General features: G+C 54.8%; 4 protein-coding genes and 1 non-coding gene across 5 annotated transcripts; 2 read left to right on the plus strand and 3 right to left on the minus strand.

Moving 5' to 3' along the window:
- The first annotated feature begins 12 nt into the window (after window positions 1-12).
- On the plus strand, window positions 13-2,029 carry BDY24DRAFT_211043 (HCNGP domain-containing protein). The gene is made up of 6 exons (XM_076636514.1): window positions 13-120; window positions 185-285; window positions 402-426; window positions 547-953; window positions 1,099-1,303; window positions 1,444-2,029. The coding sequence occupies exons 1-6, from the start codon at window positions 114-116 to the stop codon at window positions 1,845-1,847; spliced, it is 1,149 nt and encodes a 382-aa protein (XP_076492798.1). The 5' UTR covers window positions 13-113; the 3' UTR covers window positions 1,848-2,029.
- A 449-nt stretch (window positions 2,030-2,478) lies between these two features.
- BDY24DRAFT_t98 lies at window positions 2,479-2,551 on the minus strand. Its single transcript has one exon. It is a non-coding gene; the product is annotated as a tRNA-Val (tRNA).
- Window positions 2,552-5,605: 3,054 nt separating this feature from the next.
- On the minus strand, window positions 5,606-6,770 carry BDY24DRAFT_402496 (putative quinol monooxygenase). Its single transcript, XM_076642217.1, has 3 exons — window positions 6,429-6,770; window positions 6,057-6,208; window positions 5,606-5,855 (listed from the first exon to the last, which is right to left on the minus strand). Exons 1-3 carry the CDS (start codon window positions 6,567-6,569, stop codon window positions 5,825-5,827), a joined length of 324 nt encoding a protein of 107 aa, XP_076492799.1. The 5' UTR covers window positions 6,570-6,770; the 3' UTR covers window positions 5,606-5,824.
- Window positions 6,771-6,866: 96 nt separating this feature from the next.
- BDY24DRAFT_402497 (uncharacterized protein) lies at window positions 6,867-7,953 on the plus strand (the record flags this gene model as incomplete). Its single annotated transcript, XM_076642218.1, has 2 exons — window positions 6,867-7,211; window positions 7,305-7,953. Coding segments are annotated over exons 1-2 (871 nt in total), but the record flags the coding sequence as incomplete, so codon positions are not given.
- A 7,299-nt stretch (window positions 7,954-15,252) lies between these two features.
- On the minus strand, window positions 15,253-18,804 carry BDY24DRAFT_402503 (uncharacterized protein). The gene is made up of 13 exons (XM_076642219.1): window positions 18,707-18,804; window positions 18,493-18,588; window positions 17,818-18,426; window positions 17,651-17,722; window positions 17,221-17,546; window positions 17,034-17,086; window positions 16,854-16,922; window positions 16,611-16,739; window positions 16,175-16,455; window positions 15,833-15,991; window positions 15,652-15,729; window positions 15,490-15,569; window positions 15,253-15,395 (listed from the first exon to the last, which is right to left on the minus strand). Exons 2-13 carry the CDS (start codon window positions 18,565-18,567, stop codon window positions 15,371-15,373), a joined length of 1,956 nt encoding a protein of 651 aa, XP_076492801.1. The 5' UTR covers window positions 18,568-18,588; window positions 18,707-18,804; the 3' UTR covers window positions 15,253-15,370.
- Between the last annotated feature and the right edge of the window lie 223 nt (window positions 18,805-19,027).

Raw genomic sequence — 19,027 nt, forward strand, 5'->3', positions numbered from 1 at the left:
ATAAAATTCTGGGCAGACAGGGGGAGCGCCCCCCTCCCTCTCTTGATCAGCTCGAAGTCGCTCCGAACCATCACGACCTCACCCTCTCGTTCTCCTTCTTCCCCTGATCCAGCATGCAAGGTGAGCTCTGCTTTCCTTTCGATTCGATATATACAGCCTCCTGACTCTTCGCTTCATTGTCTAGGTCTTCTCTCCTATTCGGACGACGAAGAAGACGAAGATCGACAGCCTCAAGTTCCGACGTCGAGCTCGACCTCCTTCCTCTCCGTCCCAACACCTCCAACGGTACGCTCCTCTTCTATACTTTTCAGCAGCTCGAGATACCTACGATCGACACTTATCTTCTCTCTTTCTTCTACTGGAAAACCTGCCTTTGAATCCTTCGCTTTTGGCTCTTGAAGGATCGGTCTTCGTCTTCTTCCAAACGTGAGCTCGCTCGTTTCCTTCCTTCCCTCTCCCTCTCCCCTCCGATCCATCCTCCGCTTCCTTCTCTCCCTCGCTTCCATCTCTACTGACCCTTTCCCCTCCTCTCTATACTCCCTACAGCTCGTCCTTCACCACCTCCTCCGCCCTCTCATCGTCCACCGACTCAACCAGGAGCTCCTCCTCGACCTTCCTCGAAACCCCTGCTCCCTCCAAACATTGTTCGAAAAGCTCCCTCCAACAACGCAACAGCATCTACATCCACTTCAACCTACCCGTCATCTCCCTTGCGCCAACCGTACATCACTGCCAGCACCAGCAGCAGAAGCGACTCTCCTCCTCCTCCGGTCCCCTTCCCTCCTCGCGACGCCGGCAACGACTCGACGTTCAACCGTCTGAGCGAGGAAGATCAGCTCAAGGAATTATTGAAACCTCCGAGGCTGAGGAGTGGGGACGGATGGGAGGAGGAGTACGGTTTGAAGAGGTTGGGAGATCCTGACATGTTGGGAGAAGTGGATGAAGCGTTGCAGGTGAGCTCGTCGGTTTCCTCCTTCCCTTCCCTCGTCTTCTCGCTCTTCGTTTCGCCTTTCATCACCTCTTTCGTTCTCCTTCCTCTTCCTAACCAACTCCCACTAACAGTTATCTCGTCTTCGCTCGTCCCTCGTTCCTCACCAGACCAAAACGACCTTCTTCCTCTCGCTCAAAAAGAAGGGAACCCACTTCAACGACTCGCTCATGAAGAACAAAGCCTTCCGGAACCCTACCATCTACAAGAAGCTCGTCGACCATGTCGGAGTAGACGAGAGAGCTGGGAGGTACGGGGGAGTGTGGGAGTGGGGAAGGGAGGAAGGGGATGAGGAGTGGGGAGTAGAGAGGATTGGTGAGTCGCGTCGCTTGGGTTCCGCTTCCTCTCGTTCTCAACCGGGTCTATGAGGAGAAGGGACCTGCTGCAGGGCTTCTAAGATTGAAGAGGTGATGCTAACAAATGCTCCTTTCCGCTCGCTTTGCTTCTCATCTCAGCCGACCTCCAAAAATCTCGCTCCTCCTCCTCTTCCTCCAACGCACCACCCGCACCAGGTTCTCGCTCCTCCATCGCCTTCTCTTCTTCTTCCTCCTCCTCCTCAACCCACCAATCCTCCAACTCTACCTCCTCCGGCTTCCCACCCAACCCTCTCCTCTCCCACTCCCGCGCCGACAAGCAAGCTTCCCTTCGAGACGCGCTCGCCTCCCGTTCCTCCGCTTCATCGGCTGCTGGAGGTGGAAGGGGAGTGGTCAGCGGAGGCAAGGAGTACGGGTTTGTTGGGCTACCGGGCGGGGATGAGGTGGGGAAAGGGAGTGGGAGTGGGAAGAGGGACAGAGGGGACAGGGACAGGGATGGGAAGCATGGTGGGAAGGGAGAGGGGAAGGTTAGTCGGTGGGGTTGACTCGTTTGAGTTTGGAGAATACGATGAGATACTCATTGAGCTCGGAGCTGTGGTTGAAAAGAGAGAGAGAGAGGGCGAGACGCGGCAGTCGACGAGACGACGAGGAGAAAGCGAGAGTTGTGCATGCGCTTGGGAACACGTACAACGGTGAAAATCTTCGCCTACCCTTCGGTTCGTTGGGGTGTGGGTAGGTGCAAATCTTTTCTTGGTTGATAAAAACGCGTAGAATCTCGCCTGAGCTTCACCCGTCGTGCTCACCTCCCTCTCCCTGTCGCGATTTCGAGATCGATCTTGCCGCTACAGACCTTCGGCCTGAGTAACCGCATGGCTTCATGATCCTCCGTTCTATAAAATCTTGATGCGCCCGTCTGCTTTGTCCCCTTTCTCGTCCTCTCTCTCTTTCCCCCTCCCGCCCTCGCGACCTTCCTGTTCTTCCCGTCCTTCAGTGGTTCGTTCGTCTCCGCTGCGCTGAACACTTATCCAATCCGTCGTGATGTTGATGCATAGTTCTTCTCACGCTCCTCTATCAGAGAAGGAGACAACGGAAAGGACCGAAACCAAAACAAACGACGCGTCCTTTGTTCTCCTTTCCCTTCTCTCCCCTTTCTTTCATCGCTTCTGGCAGCAAAAATTTCTAATTTGGGGGTCGAACCCAAGGCCTTTCGCGTGTGGGGCGAATGTGATAACCACTACACCAATCAGAAGTTATGAAAGAGGCCTCACAAGAGGCTTAAATCGATGAGCGACTTTCGGTTGGCAGGAGTCATGTAGACAAGACAGAAAAGAAACCTCGAGACGACCTCCGTCGGACGTAGATCAACCATAGATGTTGCAACCTTGTGCCTGCGATTTGAGCTGAGTTTATGGTTTCAGACGAGTTCGCGATCAAGGACGCGGGGGAATTGGCACGAGCAACAGTCCTCGTCTTGCCCCTCCTTCTTTAGGAGCTGAGACTTCCTTCGTTCATCGAGGAGCCTCAAGAGCTGAGGGACTGGTACAGTACAGTGACCTAGCTCGTTCATCCAGCTTCGGGGGGGGGGGGGGGGGGGGGGGGGGAACACCGGTGGGGGGGGGGGGGGGGGTAGAGGAGGGAACACTCGTCGAGGCGCGTCTGTTTTGAGTCAACAAGGTCTCGGCTCTTGAGTCTTACTTCTCGCAAGAAAGCGAGGAGGGCTGATCGCACCGCTCGCTTCGGTTGATCGATAGGTTTGCTACTTGGGTAACATGGCAGCTTTGCTCTCGATGGGTGGATGAAGGTGAAGAAGCAGGCGGCACTCTTCCCCTTCCCATCGCCTTTCTTCTGCCCTTCCTAGACTCTTCCCCTGCCTACCTTTCCGAGCTGTTGTTTCTTGGATTGAACTGTCTTCTTTCGATCTTTTTCGAGTCTCATTAATATGATTGACGCTCTACTAGAGCTTTTAGCTTTTTTCCTTGCCTTCGTCGCTTCCAACGAGCCGCACACGGATGGTCTCGTCTTTTCTTCCTCTCTCCCCTCCCCTTTTGACACTACCGAGAGATGCGACTACGGACTCGCTGAGCAACGGGACCCATTTTATAAGTATTGTTATTTCCTCCAAATTGTTTCAGGACCTGTAGCTCCTGCCCGAATGAGAAAGAGCAACCAGATAGTTAACGGACGCGTCTCGAACACCCGAATCAACTTTGCCCTTTCCGAAACCTTCTCCCTTTCTTCCGCTCGCTTTCAAAGCTTCAGAGTCTCGATTCATGCATGTTGAAATCACTTTGAAAGATCGCTCGAAGGAAAAGAAGAGAAACTGCATGGATCGAAGAGGATTCCTTGACCTCCCTCTCGTTCCCTCCCCTCCCCTCCGACTCGCTCCTCTTGCTCGCCTCGCTTTGATTCGATTCGAAAAAACTCTTCGGTAATATACAGTTGACCTAATGGGATACTTGGTCTGTTCTGGAGAGATCGATCCGACAGCAGAAGCATCGGTGAGAACGGTCAGGCTGAGGAAGGCGCTCAAAGGGAGGAGAGCTCGACGCCCGCTCCTTTTCTTCCCTTCTTTCATTGCGAAGCTGGAGCCCAGAGTCTTCCGAAGACAGCCCCAAAGTGAACAAAGCAGGACGAAAGCTTGATCCCGAGGTCAACAGTCTCAGAGATGACCTGCGGAATTTTCAGTTGGTCCCGGAACTCGACGCGCTTCGACGCGTCTCGGTCTTCAGCTCGCAAAATCGAGCTCACGAGCTGATCTCATCCTTCTTCCTTCCCTCCAACGTTCACCTGCTCTCGTCCTACATTACACCAATTGGAAGCACTAGACTACCGAGCCAGAGAGGCTCGCTTGATGAACATTTGATGATTCTTACCGGATCAGATGAGGATCAGCTGCTACACCAATCAGAAGTGTATAAGAGACTCGAGAGAAACTTGTTTTGATGAACACTTCTCGCCAGTGAGTCAGTATATAGTCATCATCAGAAAAGAAACCTAGAGACGACCTCCGTTGGACGTAGATCAACTACCATAGATGTCGCAACCTTGTGCCTTGTGATTTGAGCTGAGTTTATGGTTTCAGACGAGTTCGCGATCAAGGACGCGGGGGAATTGGCACGAGCCTGGACGAGGACTGTTCTCGTCTTGCCCCTCCTTCTCGAGCTTGAACGAGCCTTCCTTTGTTCGTCGAGGAGCCTCAAGAGCTGAGGGACCTGTACCTTGCTTGCCCATCCAGCTTCGGAGCGGTGGAGGCGGGAACACTGGTCGAGGTGCGTCTGTTTTGAGTCGACAAGGCCTCGGCTCTTGGGTCTTACCTCTTGCAAAACAGCATGGAGGGCTGATCGCTTCTCACGCTTCTTTTGATGTGTGAGTATCCTATCAGGCGACCGTGGCAGCTTCTCTCCCGAAGAGCGGGAGGAGCTGGTAAAGCAGGCGGCGAGGCGTTGGTCGAGTTTTGGTGAGTCGTCAGGAATCAGAGGAGGGTTGAGGCGCTTTGTGCGTGGAAGTGGAACCCACACGTCAGCTACGAGTGCATGTATGATCTATGGATAATATAAAAGTGAGAGATAGACTCTACAAGTGAGAGCTGGGCGGGAACGAGAGGAAGTACAGCCTCGACGCGTCGAGTCAATCTCGCTCCCACCCTTCTTCCCCCAAATTAGTTCCGATCAAGCTGAAATTGCACCAGACACTTCAGTGTATAGCATAAATTAATCTCCGATTTCGATAAGTGACTGTATGCGCGTGAAGAGACGTGAGAGAGGATCCGAAAGTCTCATCGAGCGGCGCGTCCAACTCGCTCGAGCCTCGAGCCTCGTTTTGTGCGGAAGGAAGCGACCCAGCTCTGGAAGGCGCCGACAGTTCTGTCCGAAAGTATCTAAGCTCAGGTCGCTGCGAGTCTCATCGGAATTTTCTAGCTGGCTGTTGTCATTCAAGGAATGCCCGACGAACGAAGAAGCCGGAGAGCTCGAACGGTTGGCGCGCGAGACGCAAGCAAAACCGCTGAGCCCGTTCGAACAGGAGCTCATGTCTTCTCTCACGGAATCCCATTCTACCTTTTATTCCAACCAATCAGGCCGGAAGAAGTATCCGCAGGAGAGTCCCAAGATCGAAGCGCTGCGACGACTCGCAATCCAGATTCCAGACGCGTCGAGTTCGACCGACGTTGGAACTCCAACATTTCCTCACGGTCTCTGAGCACCTTAGCTACTCGAGTGATGCCACACTCAGTTGATTTGCCGAGTCACAGCTTTATGTAGAATCCCTCGGAGCGAGATCGAGAGCTTCGATTTTCACCACGACGCGTCGAAGGAGACACAAGCACGAGTCGTTCTCCCCCCCGTCTCCTTTTCTGTTACCTCCCTCATCCATCCAGATATATGGACACTCAACGAGTCTCCCTTCATGTCTCCCAAGTCGTTCCAATCCAATCCATCCCTCGTCTGGAAACCAACACCAAGCTCCGATCGTTCGTCTTCTCTTTCCTTCCCTCTATAGTACCGACGGCGCGAATCTCCCCTCTCTACAGAGACTCGAGGAAGTGAATCTCCTGCCTGTTCAACCGAGAATCGAACGCAAAGGATAGGAACGAAAGAACGAAACGAGAACGTCAGCCTTCTACACTCGTCTTCCTCCCTCTTCACTCTCCTTCGATCGCGACGGCCTTCCATTTCCCTCTCCGCTCCCTCCTCCTCCTTCAGCCCCCCACACGAGCCAAACCCAGCCTTTAAGTTATATCGAGACCAGAGACTCACCTCGAAAACCTCCCAAAGACCTTCGACAGATCGATGAAGCCTTTTCCGGCGGCGTGCTTGTTGAGGACGGCGAGGGAAGCGTACTGCTCGAAGAAGTAGAAGGTGTTGGTCTTGGCCTCCCAGGTGACCTCGTACTGAAGAACACCGTCTTCCTGTTTTTGTAGAAGGGTCGAAGGCGATAAGAGGGAGATGGTTCGGGAGGCGACGAGGAGGAGGAGGAGGAAGAGGAGGGAGGACGGAGAGTTGAAGGTCAGCGAACGAACGGATTCAGCTTCGACGAGGGACTACACGCGGGCAATTCGAGGGAAGCATGACGTCCCAGCGGAGTGGTAGATAAGAGGTCGAAGAAGGAAGAACGGAAGGAGAACGGACAGCTTGGGAGAGAGCCATGGTCGAGCTCACGATCTCGGTGAGCTCCTTGATGTTGCTAGGAGTTGGATCCGCGATCTGGAAGATGGCGCAGATTCGGAAAGGCTTCTCGGGCGAAGCGAGGATACCGGCGGGGATGTCCATGGTAGTAGAGGTGTTTGGTAGTGGTGGTAGGAAAGGAAAGGGAAGGAGAGAGAGTAGATGGGAGTTCGGAAGGAAGAGGAATGGTTGAGATCTCGGGAGGAGATGGTCAAGTTCGTCGTCAAGGGATCTTGTATCGCTGTCCAAAATCGAGCAGAGGCGAAATGGGAGTATCTCAGCTTTGAGTTGGAGACTCGAGAAAAGGAGCGAGCAAAAAATGTAAGGAGGCCGAGAAGCGGGAGCAAAGACGAACCCAGCTCGCTTGTTCAAGCTCACCCTCTCCTTCCCGTCTGACTTCCACCATCCCACGACTCCTTCTTCTTACGACCCAACACCCCTTCCCTTGCTTCTCTCACTCCTCCTTAAACTCAGGTCGACCCAGGAAGTCCCCTTCTCGCTCCTCACGATCCTCCTTCGTCGACCATGAGCTCGCTCCTCCCTCGCTCCTCCTCCCTCCCCTCCTCTCTTCCTCTCCCCTCCCTCCCCATCGAGCTCAACCGCTCCATCCTCTCCTTCGTCGACACTCAAACTATCGGAAGATGCTGTCGAGTCAGTCTCGCTTTTCTCGAGATCGCCTCAGAGCTGTTGTATCGAGATGTCGAAGTCGAAGGGATCGAAAGGTTGAAGGACATGTTCTGTACGAGAGTGAGTCTCTTCGTTCTTCCTTTCGTTTGTTTTTACCTTCTCGAGGTCCTCATCTGGAGATACTGATCGGCTCACTTTCTGTTCCTCTCTCAGGACGGAAACTCTTCGCCTACGATCAACGCTGCCCTCTCCCTTCATCGAATCAGGACCTTCACCTTCCTCGCCGACGCCCATCAATCCCTCGAGAGCTTGCCTCCTCTGTCCCCTCACCGACACTCTCTCAGACCTATCGAGCTGGAGCTTCTCGCCATCACCATCGCGACGCTATCCCCAGAGTGGGAGGAGGTGTTCGAACCCGGTCCCCTCCTCGCTCCTTTCAACCCGTTTCACTTCTTCTTCTCGACTCCCCTCAACTCAGAGCCAAACTACCTTGATCTACTTCGAACGGCCCGGACCAAACATTGGAATCGAATCTCTACACTTCGCCTGATCAACCTCGGGCCTTGCTTCTACCTCCAACGTGAACTTTTTGCTTCGTCGAGATGGTCGGTCGCGTTCGAACTCTCCCGTCCCTTCGACACCGATGGAGCACCCTCTCAAATCCTCGGAGTGATCAAGGAGGTCCTCTTTGGGACTTTGGTGGGCGCCGAGTTCTCAGAGGAGGGCCTTCGCTCTGCAGAGGTGGTGGTTCAGTCGGGGGAGGAGAAGACGAAGGTGGAGCGGTTCCTGCGAGAGCAGCCGAAGCTGGAGCCTGAAGAGCTCGAGGAAAGGATGAAACACATCTTGGTGGCAGTCAGGAATATCGAGTACTGAGCCAGTAAGTCCATCTCCTCCTTGCAGATCTGGAGCTTTCTTTCTTTCTTCTCGTCGAGACACTGACGCGTCGTTGCCTTTGCTCTCCCTTCCCTTAGCTTCTCCTATTCCGTCCTCTCCCATCTCCCAACCCTCTCTCAATCCTCAAACCTCGTCTTCCTCACCTTTCTACCTCCAGTTTCATCGGCTCTCTCGTTCATCTCGCTCTTGCAAACCTCAAGTGAGCGACCTCTCTCTCTTCCTTCCTCTCTTCTCTCTCTCTCCCCTCTCGTCCGCTGACTCTTCTTTCTCCATCTTTTGCGCTCCTAAGATCAGAGTTCTTCGCAGGGCTGTGGAACCATCACGTTTGATTTTTTCCCGGCTCGACCCAACTCTTCTCCTCGTGAGTCGTCCTCCTGCAGCGAGTCGACGTTCCTTCCTTCCTTTCTTCCTCGAGAGAGACTGGGAGCTGACTCTCCTCTCCTCATCTTCCTCCATCCGGATCGTGTATCATTCCTTCACCTTCGCCTTGATCAGCTCGCCCCAAGAGGATCCTCGTCGGTGGGAAGCGTGGAACGGTTTTCGTCGTCGTTCGGTCGGTCGTCGTTCGTCTCGTCTCGTTTGCTTTTCTCGATTGCATTTGTTTTTCTACTTTCCAAACCCCCTTCGTAGCCATATATTTTCCCCCTTCCATCGAGCAAGAAAAACAAAACCTTCTCCCTTCTCGAACGCGTCCTCCCGCAGTTGATTTTCATTCGGTCGCTCGCTCTTGCCCTCCTCTCTTCCCCTTCCCTCCCAACCCCATCGCCGCCAACCCCCTTCCAACCCACTTCCCCTTCTCGTTCACCCCTCTCTACTCTTACCTCTCCTCCTCCACCCCCGCTCTTTACTCGCTCGGCTTTCGCTGCTTTCTTCTCGCCATGGAAGCCTCCCCTGCTCCTGAAGACCTCCCTCAGGAAGGCTCGTTCTGCACGCTCATCCTCATCCGGAAAGCCGACGGAGGAGAGATTTCAAGATTTCCGATTGATGGAGAGAAGTTTACGTTTGGAAGGTGAGTAAGACGAATGCATGCAAGGGGTTGGAGGAGGGAAGGAGGAGCAGGAGCAGAAGGAAGAGAAACAGAGAGAGCTGACTTGTTTACGGTTCGGTTGAAAAGGGATGTGACCAACGATGTGAGTCCAAAAACGGCTAATGAATGTGTTGTAGAAGAGAGTTAAGAAAATACTGACATCTTGGCTGTGTTTATTAGGTCCGTCTCTACTATACGGATGTCTCTAGGATCCATGCGGAGGTTACGTTCGATCAGGAGAGGAAGGTTCGTTCAACCTCCTTCCCTTCCCTTCCCTCTTTCGATCCCTTTTCTTCAACCCCTCCTTAACATCTCTCCTTCTAATCCGTACTAACAACTCTCTCCTTTTGCTTATCTTGTTCGTTTGCAGGCCCACCTCAAGGTTCTCGGTCGACGAGGAGTGGAAGTGAACGGGAGTTTGCTCTCGGAAGGAAGGGAGGTCGCTCTCCATCACGGCGATACCATCGAAATCAGGAAGAAGAGGTTCTGGATCGGATTACCTACGGACTCAGAGGTGGCTGTACTCAAGAAGGCTGAGGTGAGTTTTCAATCTCTTACCACTTTGCTTTGTTGCTGCTGGATGGATGGGTTTGAAGACGAAGGAAGGAGAAGGAGAAGGAGGAACGAGAGTCGAGTTGTTGACGTCTTTGTTTTTCTTCTTTCCCTTCCCTCTTTCGCTGTTCTCGTTTCCAGCACCACACTCCCCGACGAAACCGACCTTCCCATCGATTCTCCCTGCTCCCCAAAGATCTCCTCTTCTCCCCTTACGCCAAACAGGACGCCATCGAAGCGGAACAGCAGAATCTACTCGCCGCCGCCAGTCCCGTCAAGCAGCCCTTCCCGTCGTCCAGGCTCGCTCAACCCGAGCAGGAGGAGGAGGACGAACAGGAGGAGGTTGTCGAACAGGAGCAGGAGCAGGAGGTCGTCCCTCTCGAGCACGATTCGTCCGAGGAGGAATCCGAGCAGGAGTCTGAGCTCGAGGAACACTCGGAGAAGGAGAACGTTCCTGTGGCTTCTTCGACTCCTAAGAGATCTACACCCGCTAAGGTACGTTGATATCCTCCTTTTTCTCTTTTGTTTCGGCCTTTTCCCTCAGTCTCAAAAAGAACAAAACTGACCGAGTCTCGCCTCCCTGCCGTCCCTTCTCTCCCAGGCCGCTTCCATCGTCGTCCCTCGAGGCTACCTCACTCCCCAAGCCCTCCCCAAGGCTTCCTCTTCCCGAGCTGGAGCTCAGACTGGAGCTCGACCTGGAATGAAGGTTGGGACGTTCGAGAAGCCTTCCAAGATGGTCGTCGTTCAGTCGCCCGTCGTCGTCGCGGTCGAGGTCGATTTGGCGAGTCAGTCCGAGGAGGAGGCTGCTGAGGAGTCCTTCGAGGAGGATTTCGTTGATGAAGAAGAGTTTGAGGCCGCTGTGAGTTTAACCTTCCTTCGTTCTCTCCTTCTCTCGAATCTCGAACCCGCGTCGTCGTTCGCTGACCTCCTCCCTCCCTCTTCTCTTCCCTCTCAGACCGAAGCTCCCCGAACCCCCTCCTCTATTCCTCTCCCTCCCTCCGCATCAACTCCTTACACTCCCTTCGTCACCAAGCAACACCGTCCCTCCGTCCAAACTCCCTCCTCCGTCCCTCTCCCAGCTTCCGCCAACACCCCTTACACGACCAAGAAGTCCACTCCCGTCGGTTCAGCTACTCCTTCATCCGTCCCTCTCCCTCCCTCGGACGGTCGAACTCCTTACGCCAAGACTCCAGGACCAGGAGGAGCGAGAGGTCGAACCGTCAACTTCGCCAACACCACGCCCGTCCACTCGTCGTCGTCGACTCCTCGATTCACCAAAGGACACTCGACTCCTTTCACCGCTACCGCTAAGACTCCCAAGTCTGTGCCTCTTCCTCCTTCGGCCGATACTCCTTACCACCAACAGCAACAAGAGTCCTCGTCGCCAGCAAAGACTCCTCGATCCGTCCCTCTTCCCGCTTCCTCCCAAACGCCTTACCACTTCAACACCGCCAACGCTACCCCCAAGAAGGTGGTCGTCGCTCAGCCCAAGGAGCAGACTCCCAAGAATTTGGGATCGGTCAGGAAGGTTGGAGGAGGAGGACCCAGCTCGTTGAGGAAGGCGATTCTGATGAGGAGTGCGAGGAAGGTGATGCTCGAGGAGAGGGAGAGGGATGCTGCTGCTAGGCAGAGGGAGGAGGAAGAGGACGAGGAGATGGTTTCTGAGGAGGAGGAGGAAGAGGTTCAAGAGAGCGGAAATGTTGTTGTTGTCGATCCTGCTTCTGTAGCGTTGCCTGAGTCACCGATGGTGGGCGGGGTGAGTGCTGTCGTTTCGCTTTCCTTCTCTTTCTCTCTCTCTCTCTCTCGTTCGGGTTGCTCAACTCTTACTGACTGTCGTCTTCTCTGCTTATTTGGGATTGGCTTGTTCCCGCCTCGCAGTACACTCCTCAAGCTGCCACTCCCGTTCAACACTTCGCCCCTTCTCCCTCGTCGGTCCCTACCCCTCCCCGAGTTCTCGACTTCTCCAACGCTCAGGATTCCGAGAGCGAGGAAGAGGAGGAGGAGCCCTCCGCCGTCGCCGTCGAGGACGAGGAGAACTACGAGGACGTTGAGTCCAGCGAGGAGGAGGAGGAAGAGGAGGAGCTCGATCCTGCTTCGATCGCTTTGCCTCCTTCCATGCCTGGGACGCCTGCTACTCCCGTTAGTCTATCCCTCCATATCTCTCCTTCTCTTCTTTAGCTTCGAAGATTCGTCGCTGACCTGACTGCGCTTGTCTTCGCCTTCCAGTTCCAATCCACTCTCGGTCGACGAAACTCCTTCGACGCGTCTTCCATCACTCCTTCGAGGTTCGCCACTGGACCCGCTGGATTTGCCGCTTCCGACAGCGACGATGAAGAGGATGATCAGGAGGTCGAGCGAAGCTTGATCGAGGAGAGCGAGCAGAGCTTCGAGGACGACGAGGAGAGCTTGAACGACGAGGAGCAGGAGGAGGAGGAGCCCGTCGTTGTTCAACAGCCTTCGACCCCCAAGGTACGTCGTCTTTTCGTATCTTCTCTCAACGGTTCAGATGCTGACCCCCCGTCCCCCTTCGTCTCCCTTGCCTGCAGTCCGCTCCCGTCCCCTCTCGAGCCTACTACACCCCTCAAGCCGCTCCTCAACCGGCTTCGTACCGAGAGAACCTCACTCGAACCATGGGTCCTCCCGTTCGAGTCGCTCCTTCGTCGATGAACCGACCTAGAGTCAGTCTTGGGATGCCGGTGAGGGTGCCGAAGGTGATGGTTGTCGATGAAGAGGAGAACAAGGAGGAGGTTGTCGAGGAGAAGGTGAGTTTTTCATTTCGTTTCGTTCTCTCGTTCGTCTCTCCTTCTTCTCAAGACTGACGCTTCTTCTCTTTCTTCTTCATCCCAGGTCTCCCGGCGAGAATCAACCGCCTCTATCCTCTCTTCCGCCCCCCGTCAACTCGCCATGCCCTCCTCCGTCGACTTCACCGCTCTCTACTCCTCTCCTCGAAAGCTCATGTCCCTCGCCTCAGCCGACAACGCCTCCGACGGATCCGACGAGGAAGGAGGAGCTGCCCCGAAGACTCCTCTGCAGAGTCTTGCGAAGAAGGCCGAGCAGCTGAGGAGGAAGAGCATGGCTAGGCAGAGCGTGGGAGGATCAGGAGCCGCGTCGATGGATTCGCCAAAGAGGACGATCGCTACCACCCCCTTCCTCTCCCAATCGCCCTTCCGACTCGCCACTCCCGCTCGACCTACCACCACCATGCCTACCACCATCTCCCTCTCCCAGATCTCCAAGCAGGAGGAGCAGGCTCAACCTCAAGTCGAGGAATCCTCCGTCGTCGCTTCAACCTCCTCCAAACCCGTCCCCGCAACTCCCGATCTCTCCTCTCTCAAGCACTGGTACTCCGCTCCCTCCAACACCACCACTCCTCGTCTCGACGGAATCCGACGAATGCAGCAACTCCCCACCGAAGCTCCCACGCCCGATCTCAAAGGGTTCCGAGACCTCCTTCGAACTCCCAACCAACCCATCTCCGGTCTGGATGCCAACTTCACGGGAATGGGAGCGATGTTCGCTAGGCCTAGCCCGATCAGGGAGGACGACAAGAGCCTTGGAGCGGCTGAGGAGGAGGAGGAGGAAGAGGAATACGTTCCTGAGGATCTGTACGACGATGGGGCTGAGGAGCAGCAGGAGGAGGAGGCTCCCATTGTCGAGGAGCAGGAGCAGGAAGTTGTCGTTCCCGAGGTCCAGGAGGAGGAGGAACTCGTCGTCGAGTCGGTCGAACAGAAGGACGCTCCTGGAGAGGTGACCGAGAAGGAGGAGGAAGAGGAGGAGGTCGTCGTTGCTGCTTTCACCGTCGCTGAAGTCGAAGCTGAGGTTGTTGAGGAGAACCAGGCTGAAGCTGAGGTCGTCGTCGAAGAAGAACTTGAGGCTCACGTCGAGGAGGAGGAAGAGGAGGAAGACGAGGACATGATCGTCGTCGAAGTCTCTCCCAAACGACCCGCTCGAGCTACCAAGGCTTCCATCACCTCGTCGGCTTCGAAGAGGACGGCCAAAGCTTCTTCCGCCGCTCCCAAGGAGGTCGCCCCTGCTCCCGCTCCCGCTGTTCGACGGGGACGAAACGCTCTCAAGTCCTCCACCGATTCTGCTCCCGCCGTCGAGGAGGAAGTCGTCGCTCCCGCTGCTTCCAAGGCCCGAGTCGCTCGAGGTGGAAGGAAGGTCGCTGCTCCCAAGGTCGTCGCTGTCGAGAAGGAGGAGGAAGTCGAACAGGAGGAGGTTCTCGAGGTCGAGGAAGAGGAGGAGGTCGCTCCCGCTCCCGCTCCCAAAGCTACTCGAGGTCGAAAGGCTGCGGCTCCCAAGAAGGCCGTTGCCGCTCCCGTCGTCGTCGAGAAGGAGGAGTCCGAGGAGGAGGAGGAAGTCGAGGAACCCGTCGTCGTCGCTGCGAAGCCCAAGGGTCGACGAGCAGCCGCTCCCGCTCCCGCTCATGTCGAGGAAGCTCCCGTCGCCTCTTCCTCCAAGCCCGTCGCCGTTCGAAAAGGACGAACCGCCGCCAAAGCTGTGGAGTCTAGCCCTCCTCCCACTGCTGCTCCCAAAGCCAAAGCCACTCGAACCACCAAACGAGTTGCTCGAACTCCCTCCCCTCCTTTTGCCGAAGAGGAAGACCCCATCGACTCCATCGGACCTGACGAACCTTCCACTCCTGCTCAACCCACCATTCGAGCTGCCAGGAGGCGAGTCCCTTCGAAGGAGAAGAAGGAGGAGGAAGAGGACGAGGAGCCGGTTGCCGTCGTGAGCGAGAAGCCCAAGCCTAGAGGACGACCTGCGAAGGCGAAGGCTGCTCCCGTCGAGGACGAGCCTCTCGCTTCCGCTTCGACGAGCTCGACGAGAAGTAGGAACACTCTGAGTGCGGCGAAGATGGCTGCTGCTTCGAAGCAGGAGATGGAGGTTGTGCCCATTCCTAAGAGGAGGGGAGCTGTGGCGAAGAAGACTGTGATGAAGGATGAGGAGGAGGACAAGGTACGTCGTTGTTTCTCTCTTTTTCTTTTCGCATCCTCGTCGCTGACCCTTCCTCCATTTTTTCTTCCTCTTCTGTTTGTTCAGGAGAACTCCCCCGTCACTGGAACTCCCGCCGCTTCGACCTCCACCGCCTCAAAGGGAAAGGCTTCGGCAACCAAGAGGGCGACGGCATCTTCGACGACTTCAGCTGTCAAGAGGAAGGTCGCTGCTGCTGCTGCTCCTGCTGCGGCTGTGGAAGAGCCCAAGGTCGCTAGGGCCACCAGGTCTAGGAAGTAGATACCCCTGCTAGTGTCCGATTTCGCTTTTTTTTCGTTTGGGTTTTTGTCGTCGCGTCGCGTCTCGGTTTCGTTTCGTTCGTTCTTTCTTTCTCGTCCTCACCTCCTTTGAGGTTGAGGTTTCTCGTTGTTTCTTTGTCTATATCCTTTCTCACTTCGTTCTCTCCTGTCCGTATCTACATAATCCGTTGCGTTTCTCGTTTCGTGCTCTCGGTTCTCGGTTCTCTTTCTTCGTTCGGTTCGGTCTTCTTCACCCCTCGGTTCTCGAGCTGCCCTTTTCTTTCTCTTCCGTTTGCTATTCGGATGATGACCTTTCTTTCAATTCCTTTCCCTGGCGTAGCAAGAACCAACTCAGGGGGAGTTGACGACGGAGGAAGGGGAAACGAAGCGAAGCTTGGGACAAGGACGATCGAGGGTCGAGAAAGACGAGCTTGTTTGCCGAGGAGAGAAATAATTTGGAGAGCGTGAACGGTAATACACATAAAGATACTAGAAAAAGATGGTCCTGGGGGTTGAGATAAAAGAGGAGGCTCAAGCTTGAGCTGCTGAAGACTTCGACGCGTCGACGGCCGTTAGCTCGAGCGACGAGGAGGCATTCTGAAGTAAGAGAAGCGAAGAAGGAGAGGTGTCAGGTCCTCGGTCTGTAATTCACAAGAAGGAATCGAGGATGGGAAGGGTAGAGAAGACGCACTTGATGGTTTTACCGTTGAAAACGTAAGTCTCCCACGTCGGATCGACCTCGAGGACTTTCGCTACCTCCTTCTTCTCCGCCTGAGGAGAGCCGGAAAGGAACAACGAAGGAGGTCAACTCAAGAGACAAGGATGAGTAAGAGGAAGAAGATGGAGTACTGACCTCTGGAGGAGCGTTGGGATCATAAGGAGGGATCACGATCTCTCCGGAGTTCGAGACGGACCAGGCGAAGAAGGTGCTCTGGGAACGACGGAAACGCAATGAGATTGGGAAAAAGTCAACTATCCGTCAACCAAGGGGGTAGAGCCAGGAAAGGGAAATGTAGAGAAGAACCGAGACGTACACCGAAGAAGAAGTAGATGATTCCGAAAGCAGTTCCAGCTCCGAAGTGTCGACGAGGAGTGTTCCAGTCTCGTTTGATGCTCGACAAGTCCTGGATGATGTACCTCCCTCCGAAGAAAACAGCGGGAACGATGGCGGGGACGGTTCCTAGGACCCAGGGCTGTTGAGGGAGGGGAAGGAAGAAGAAGAAGACAACGATGCGTCAGTTTTCGTCCTCTTTGGAAAGCGACGAGGCGAGTACGAGCGAAGAAAAAGGAAAGACGAAACATGACGGAGGCTGGACGAAGAAAATTCGTGGACGCAGAAAACACGAAAGTGCAGGGAGAAAGACAATCCAACTCACACCTCCATTCGAACAAGAGTGCAGCAACGCCAACGCGCTCAACGCCAATCCAGGTTCCGTCAACCCCGTCGACAATCGATCCACTCCCAACATGTTCACCAGCCCGTCTCCCAGTATCGTCTTCTGCTGCTTGACTTCTGGTGCTGGTACCATGAACCAGGGAGGGTTCGCTGATCGGATCGAGGATGGGTTGGTTACGAAGGTGTGAAGACGGTTGGCTGCCTTAGGGAGGAGGACGAAGGAGTGATGCAGTTGAGCGACAAAAGCAGCAAAGGCTCCAGCTGGGCGATGGGGAGAAGAAGATAGACGAGTTAGCGGGGGAGACGGGGGTCGAGTTGGGAGGAGAGTCGAAGCTGAGACGCGACGGCAGCTCGGGCTCGATCTATGCTCCAGGCGTCGAAGTTCAGAGGCAAAAGAAAGAAACCAAAATACTCACCAGTAACGACAAAGACGAGGTACTCGTACACTCCAGTTTTCTTGGGCTGAGGAGCCGACGCGACCTTCTTCTCGTCCTCCGTCTCCGGCTTCGAGGCGTATTCGGGGAAGTAGGTTCCGATCATTCGGCCTGTTCATTTCGTAAAGAAGTCAAAAAAAGATGTAAAAATGGGATTAGCAGGAAATCAAGGTCAGGGAAGAGAGAACGTGTCGGATCGGCGAGAGAGGTCGACTGAAAACTCACGAACGTAAGAGAAGACTCCCTCAGTACCGCTATTGTCTTCCTTGCTGAAGTATCCATAGGCCAAGTACCCTGCAGGTGTAAAGAAGCGGAGGTCGAGCAAGCGAAAAGAAAAGAGGGAGGATGTCAGCTCGACGCGTCCCGATTCCAACTCTTCGTCGAAACTGAGGAAGGGACCCTTACCGGAGACCCAAAGCATGAAGATACTTCGGTAAAAGTGGGTTGTATCACGATGGCTGTGGTTAAGGGAAGCAAATGTTGAGAAAGGAAGAGAGAAGGAAAGTCAGTTGCGGTTCGTTCAGTGCTCTCTCTTTCCACGTCCCTCCGTCCCGAAACTCTCCCAGACAGAACCGAAAGAATGTGCACTCACCTAAACATACCCAACCACATCCTCCCACATCCAGCTCGGAACGGCTTCCACCTCAACTTCTCCGTCAACCCACCCAACGCCAACCGACTCTCCGTCGTCCGTATCACCATCAAGTCGAGAGGGCTCAAGAAAACGGCTACTCCCCGACTGAAGAGAGCTCTAGGGTCTATGCCTCTGAGGGAGTTCCAAGTCGTGAAGGGAGCGAGATTCATGATGGTCGGGGAGTGAAGGATGAGTCGTTGGAGGGAGCCGGAAGCAAACCAGGGGACGAAGGCGAGGAAGGAGAGGAGGGAGGTGGCGACGACGAAGCCGGTGTAAGAGGGGTGCTGAAAGTGAGAGATGAGAGAGAAAAGAGGATGGGACGAAAGGTTAGCGCGGCAACGAGAGAGGCAGAGCAGATTAGAAAGAGGGACGAAGAAGAGAAACTCACTGTTTCAGAGACTGAAGATTCCGTAAGCTGAGCAGCAACAGCGTAAGCTACCAGCGTTCCTCCGACGAAAAACTGATCGAACGAAAAGACGCGAAGCGTTAAGGAATCAGGAACGAAACAACAGACGCGTCGCGAATTCCCTCCCGCCTTGACCTCTGCGAACTCACAAGCACGTAAGGCAGGACGAACCACCCAGTATTATCCGTCACTCCGGTGAACAACACTCCATTTCCTCCATTGACTCGTACATTCAGCGGAATGCAGAACTCTCTCCAGACCCAGCGAGCCTCTGTCGTCTCTTTTGTCTTCTCGAACCTAGCGAGCAGCTTCTCTCCAATCTCGTAGGTCCCGTTGAGAGGAACGAATCCCAAACTATCTGCGACCTGCTTCTCTTCTACAGCGAGTTTGTAAGCGAGGAGTTCGTTGTCGAGAGCGTCGAGTTCGAGGCGTTGGGAAGGGGAGATGGTGTTTTTGGTGAGGCCGAGACGGAGGGAGTCGTGGTGGGAGGGGGAGTAAGGCGGTGGAGGGATGTATTGGGAAGGGTTGAGAGGGTGGTAAGGGAGGAGTTTGGGTAACGAACTCGAGAGTCTGAGGGTGGAAGGGGATCCTGGTTGTGATTCGGAGGGAGGAGAGGAAGGTCGAGGAGGCGCTGCTCTGGGTTGGTACGTTGGAGGAGATTTCGGAGGGAACGAGATGGAAGAGGATGTTGAGAACCTGGAGCGTGAGAAGACGAGATGGGAGAGTTGAGGAGGAGCATCGGTGAGGAAGGAGGGACGCTGTTGAAAGAAGAAAGAACGAGTGAGCTCGGGATCGAGAAGGAGGAGGAAACGAGTTGAGCTCACGCTAAAACGAGGGAGCGACTCCTTGAGCAGCTTTCCAGCACAAAGGGATCGAGGTCCGACGAGTCCGAAGCTCATGGTGAAGGCACGAAGACGAATCTGAAGCTCGGCGTAGACGATGGGACGAAAGAAGGAAGGAAGGAGGAGAAGGTGAGCTCGAACGTCCTCCCTTTTTGTTTGCCCGTCTTCTCCACCTATCCCTCGGCTGAACCCTCACCTGAACGCTTTGGAAGACCTCGTTTGACAGTCTAATTTCCTGAAGTACGAGTCCTCTTCGAGAGAGGAGACGAAATGGGGGCGAGAGAGCGATGAAAGTGGTTGGAAGGAAGATCGAAGGGTCAATGAGCTCGGGTTTCGATCTGGAGGCGGTCGCGAAGGACGTCGCAGCTCCTCTAATTCGAAAGTTTTCAGAGATGTGAAAGCAGGAACACAAGCTTGGTCATCTCTCCATGCCGCTCCAATTAATTTTCAGCTTGGAAAATGTCTTCGGAACGGCAAGATCGCTTTGACTCCGACGCGAGACCTTTCGCGTCCGTTC

This window comes from Mrakia frigida, assembly GCF_051309035.1.
Source record: "Mrakia frigida strain ATCC 22029 unplaced genomic scaffold BDY24scaffold_41, whole genome shotgun sequence".
Lineage (NCBI taxonomy): Eukaryota > Fungi > Basidiomycota > Tremellomycetes > Cystofilobasidiales > Mrakiaceae > Mrakia > Mrakia frigida.

Coding starts and splice junctions, on each gene's coding strand:
- BDY24DRAFT_402496 (XM_076642217.1), bottom strand. CDS start 6,569: ATGGACATCCCCGCCGGTATCCTCGCTTCGCCCGAGAAGCCTTTCCGA. Junction 6,209..6,428: donor CCATGGCTCTCTCCCAAGCT/GTCCGTTCTCCT, acceptor CTACAAAAACAG/GAAGACGGTGTTCTTCAGTA. Junction 5,856..6,056: donor GTCTTTGGGAGGTTTTCGAG/GTGAGTCTCTGG, acceptor TCGGTTGAACAG/GCAGGAGATTCACTTCCTCG.
- BDY24DRAFT_402503 (XM_076642219.1), bottom strand. CDS start 18,567: ATGAGCTTCGGACTCGTCGGACCTCGATCCCTTTGTGCTGGAAAGCTG. Junction 16,740..16,853: donor GGGAGTCTTCTCTTACGTTC/GTGAGTTTTCAG, acceptor CGAAATGAACAG/GCCGAATGATCGGAACCTAC. Junction 15,570..15,651: donor ATCCCAACGCTCCTCCAGAG/GTCAGTACTCCA, acceptor GGCTCTCCTCAG/GCGGAGAAGAAGGAGGTAGC.
- BDY24DRAFT_211043 (XM_076636514.1), top strand. Junction 954..1,098: donor AAGTGGATGAAGCGTTGCAG/GTGAGCTCGTCG, acceptor GTTCCTCACCAG/ACCAAAACGACCTTCTTCCT. Junction 1,304..1,443: donor GTGGGGAGTAGAGAGGATTG/GTGAGTCGCGTC, acceptor TTCTCATCTCAG/CCGACCTCCAAAAATCTCGC.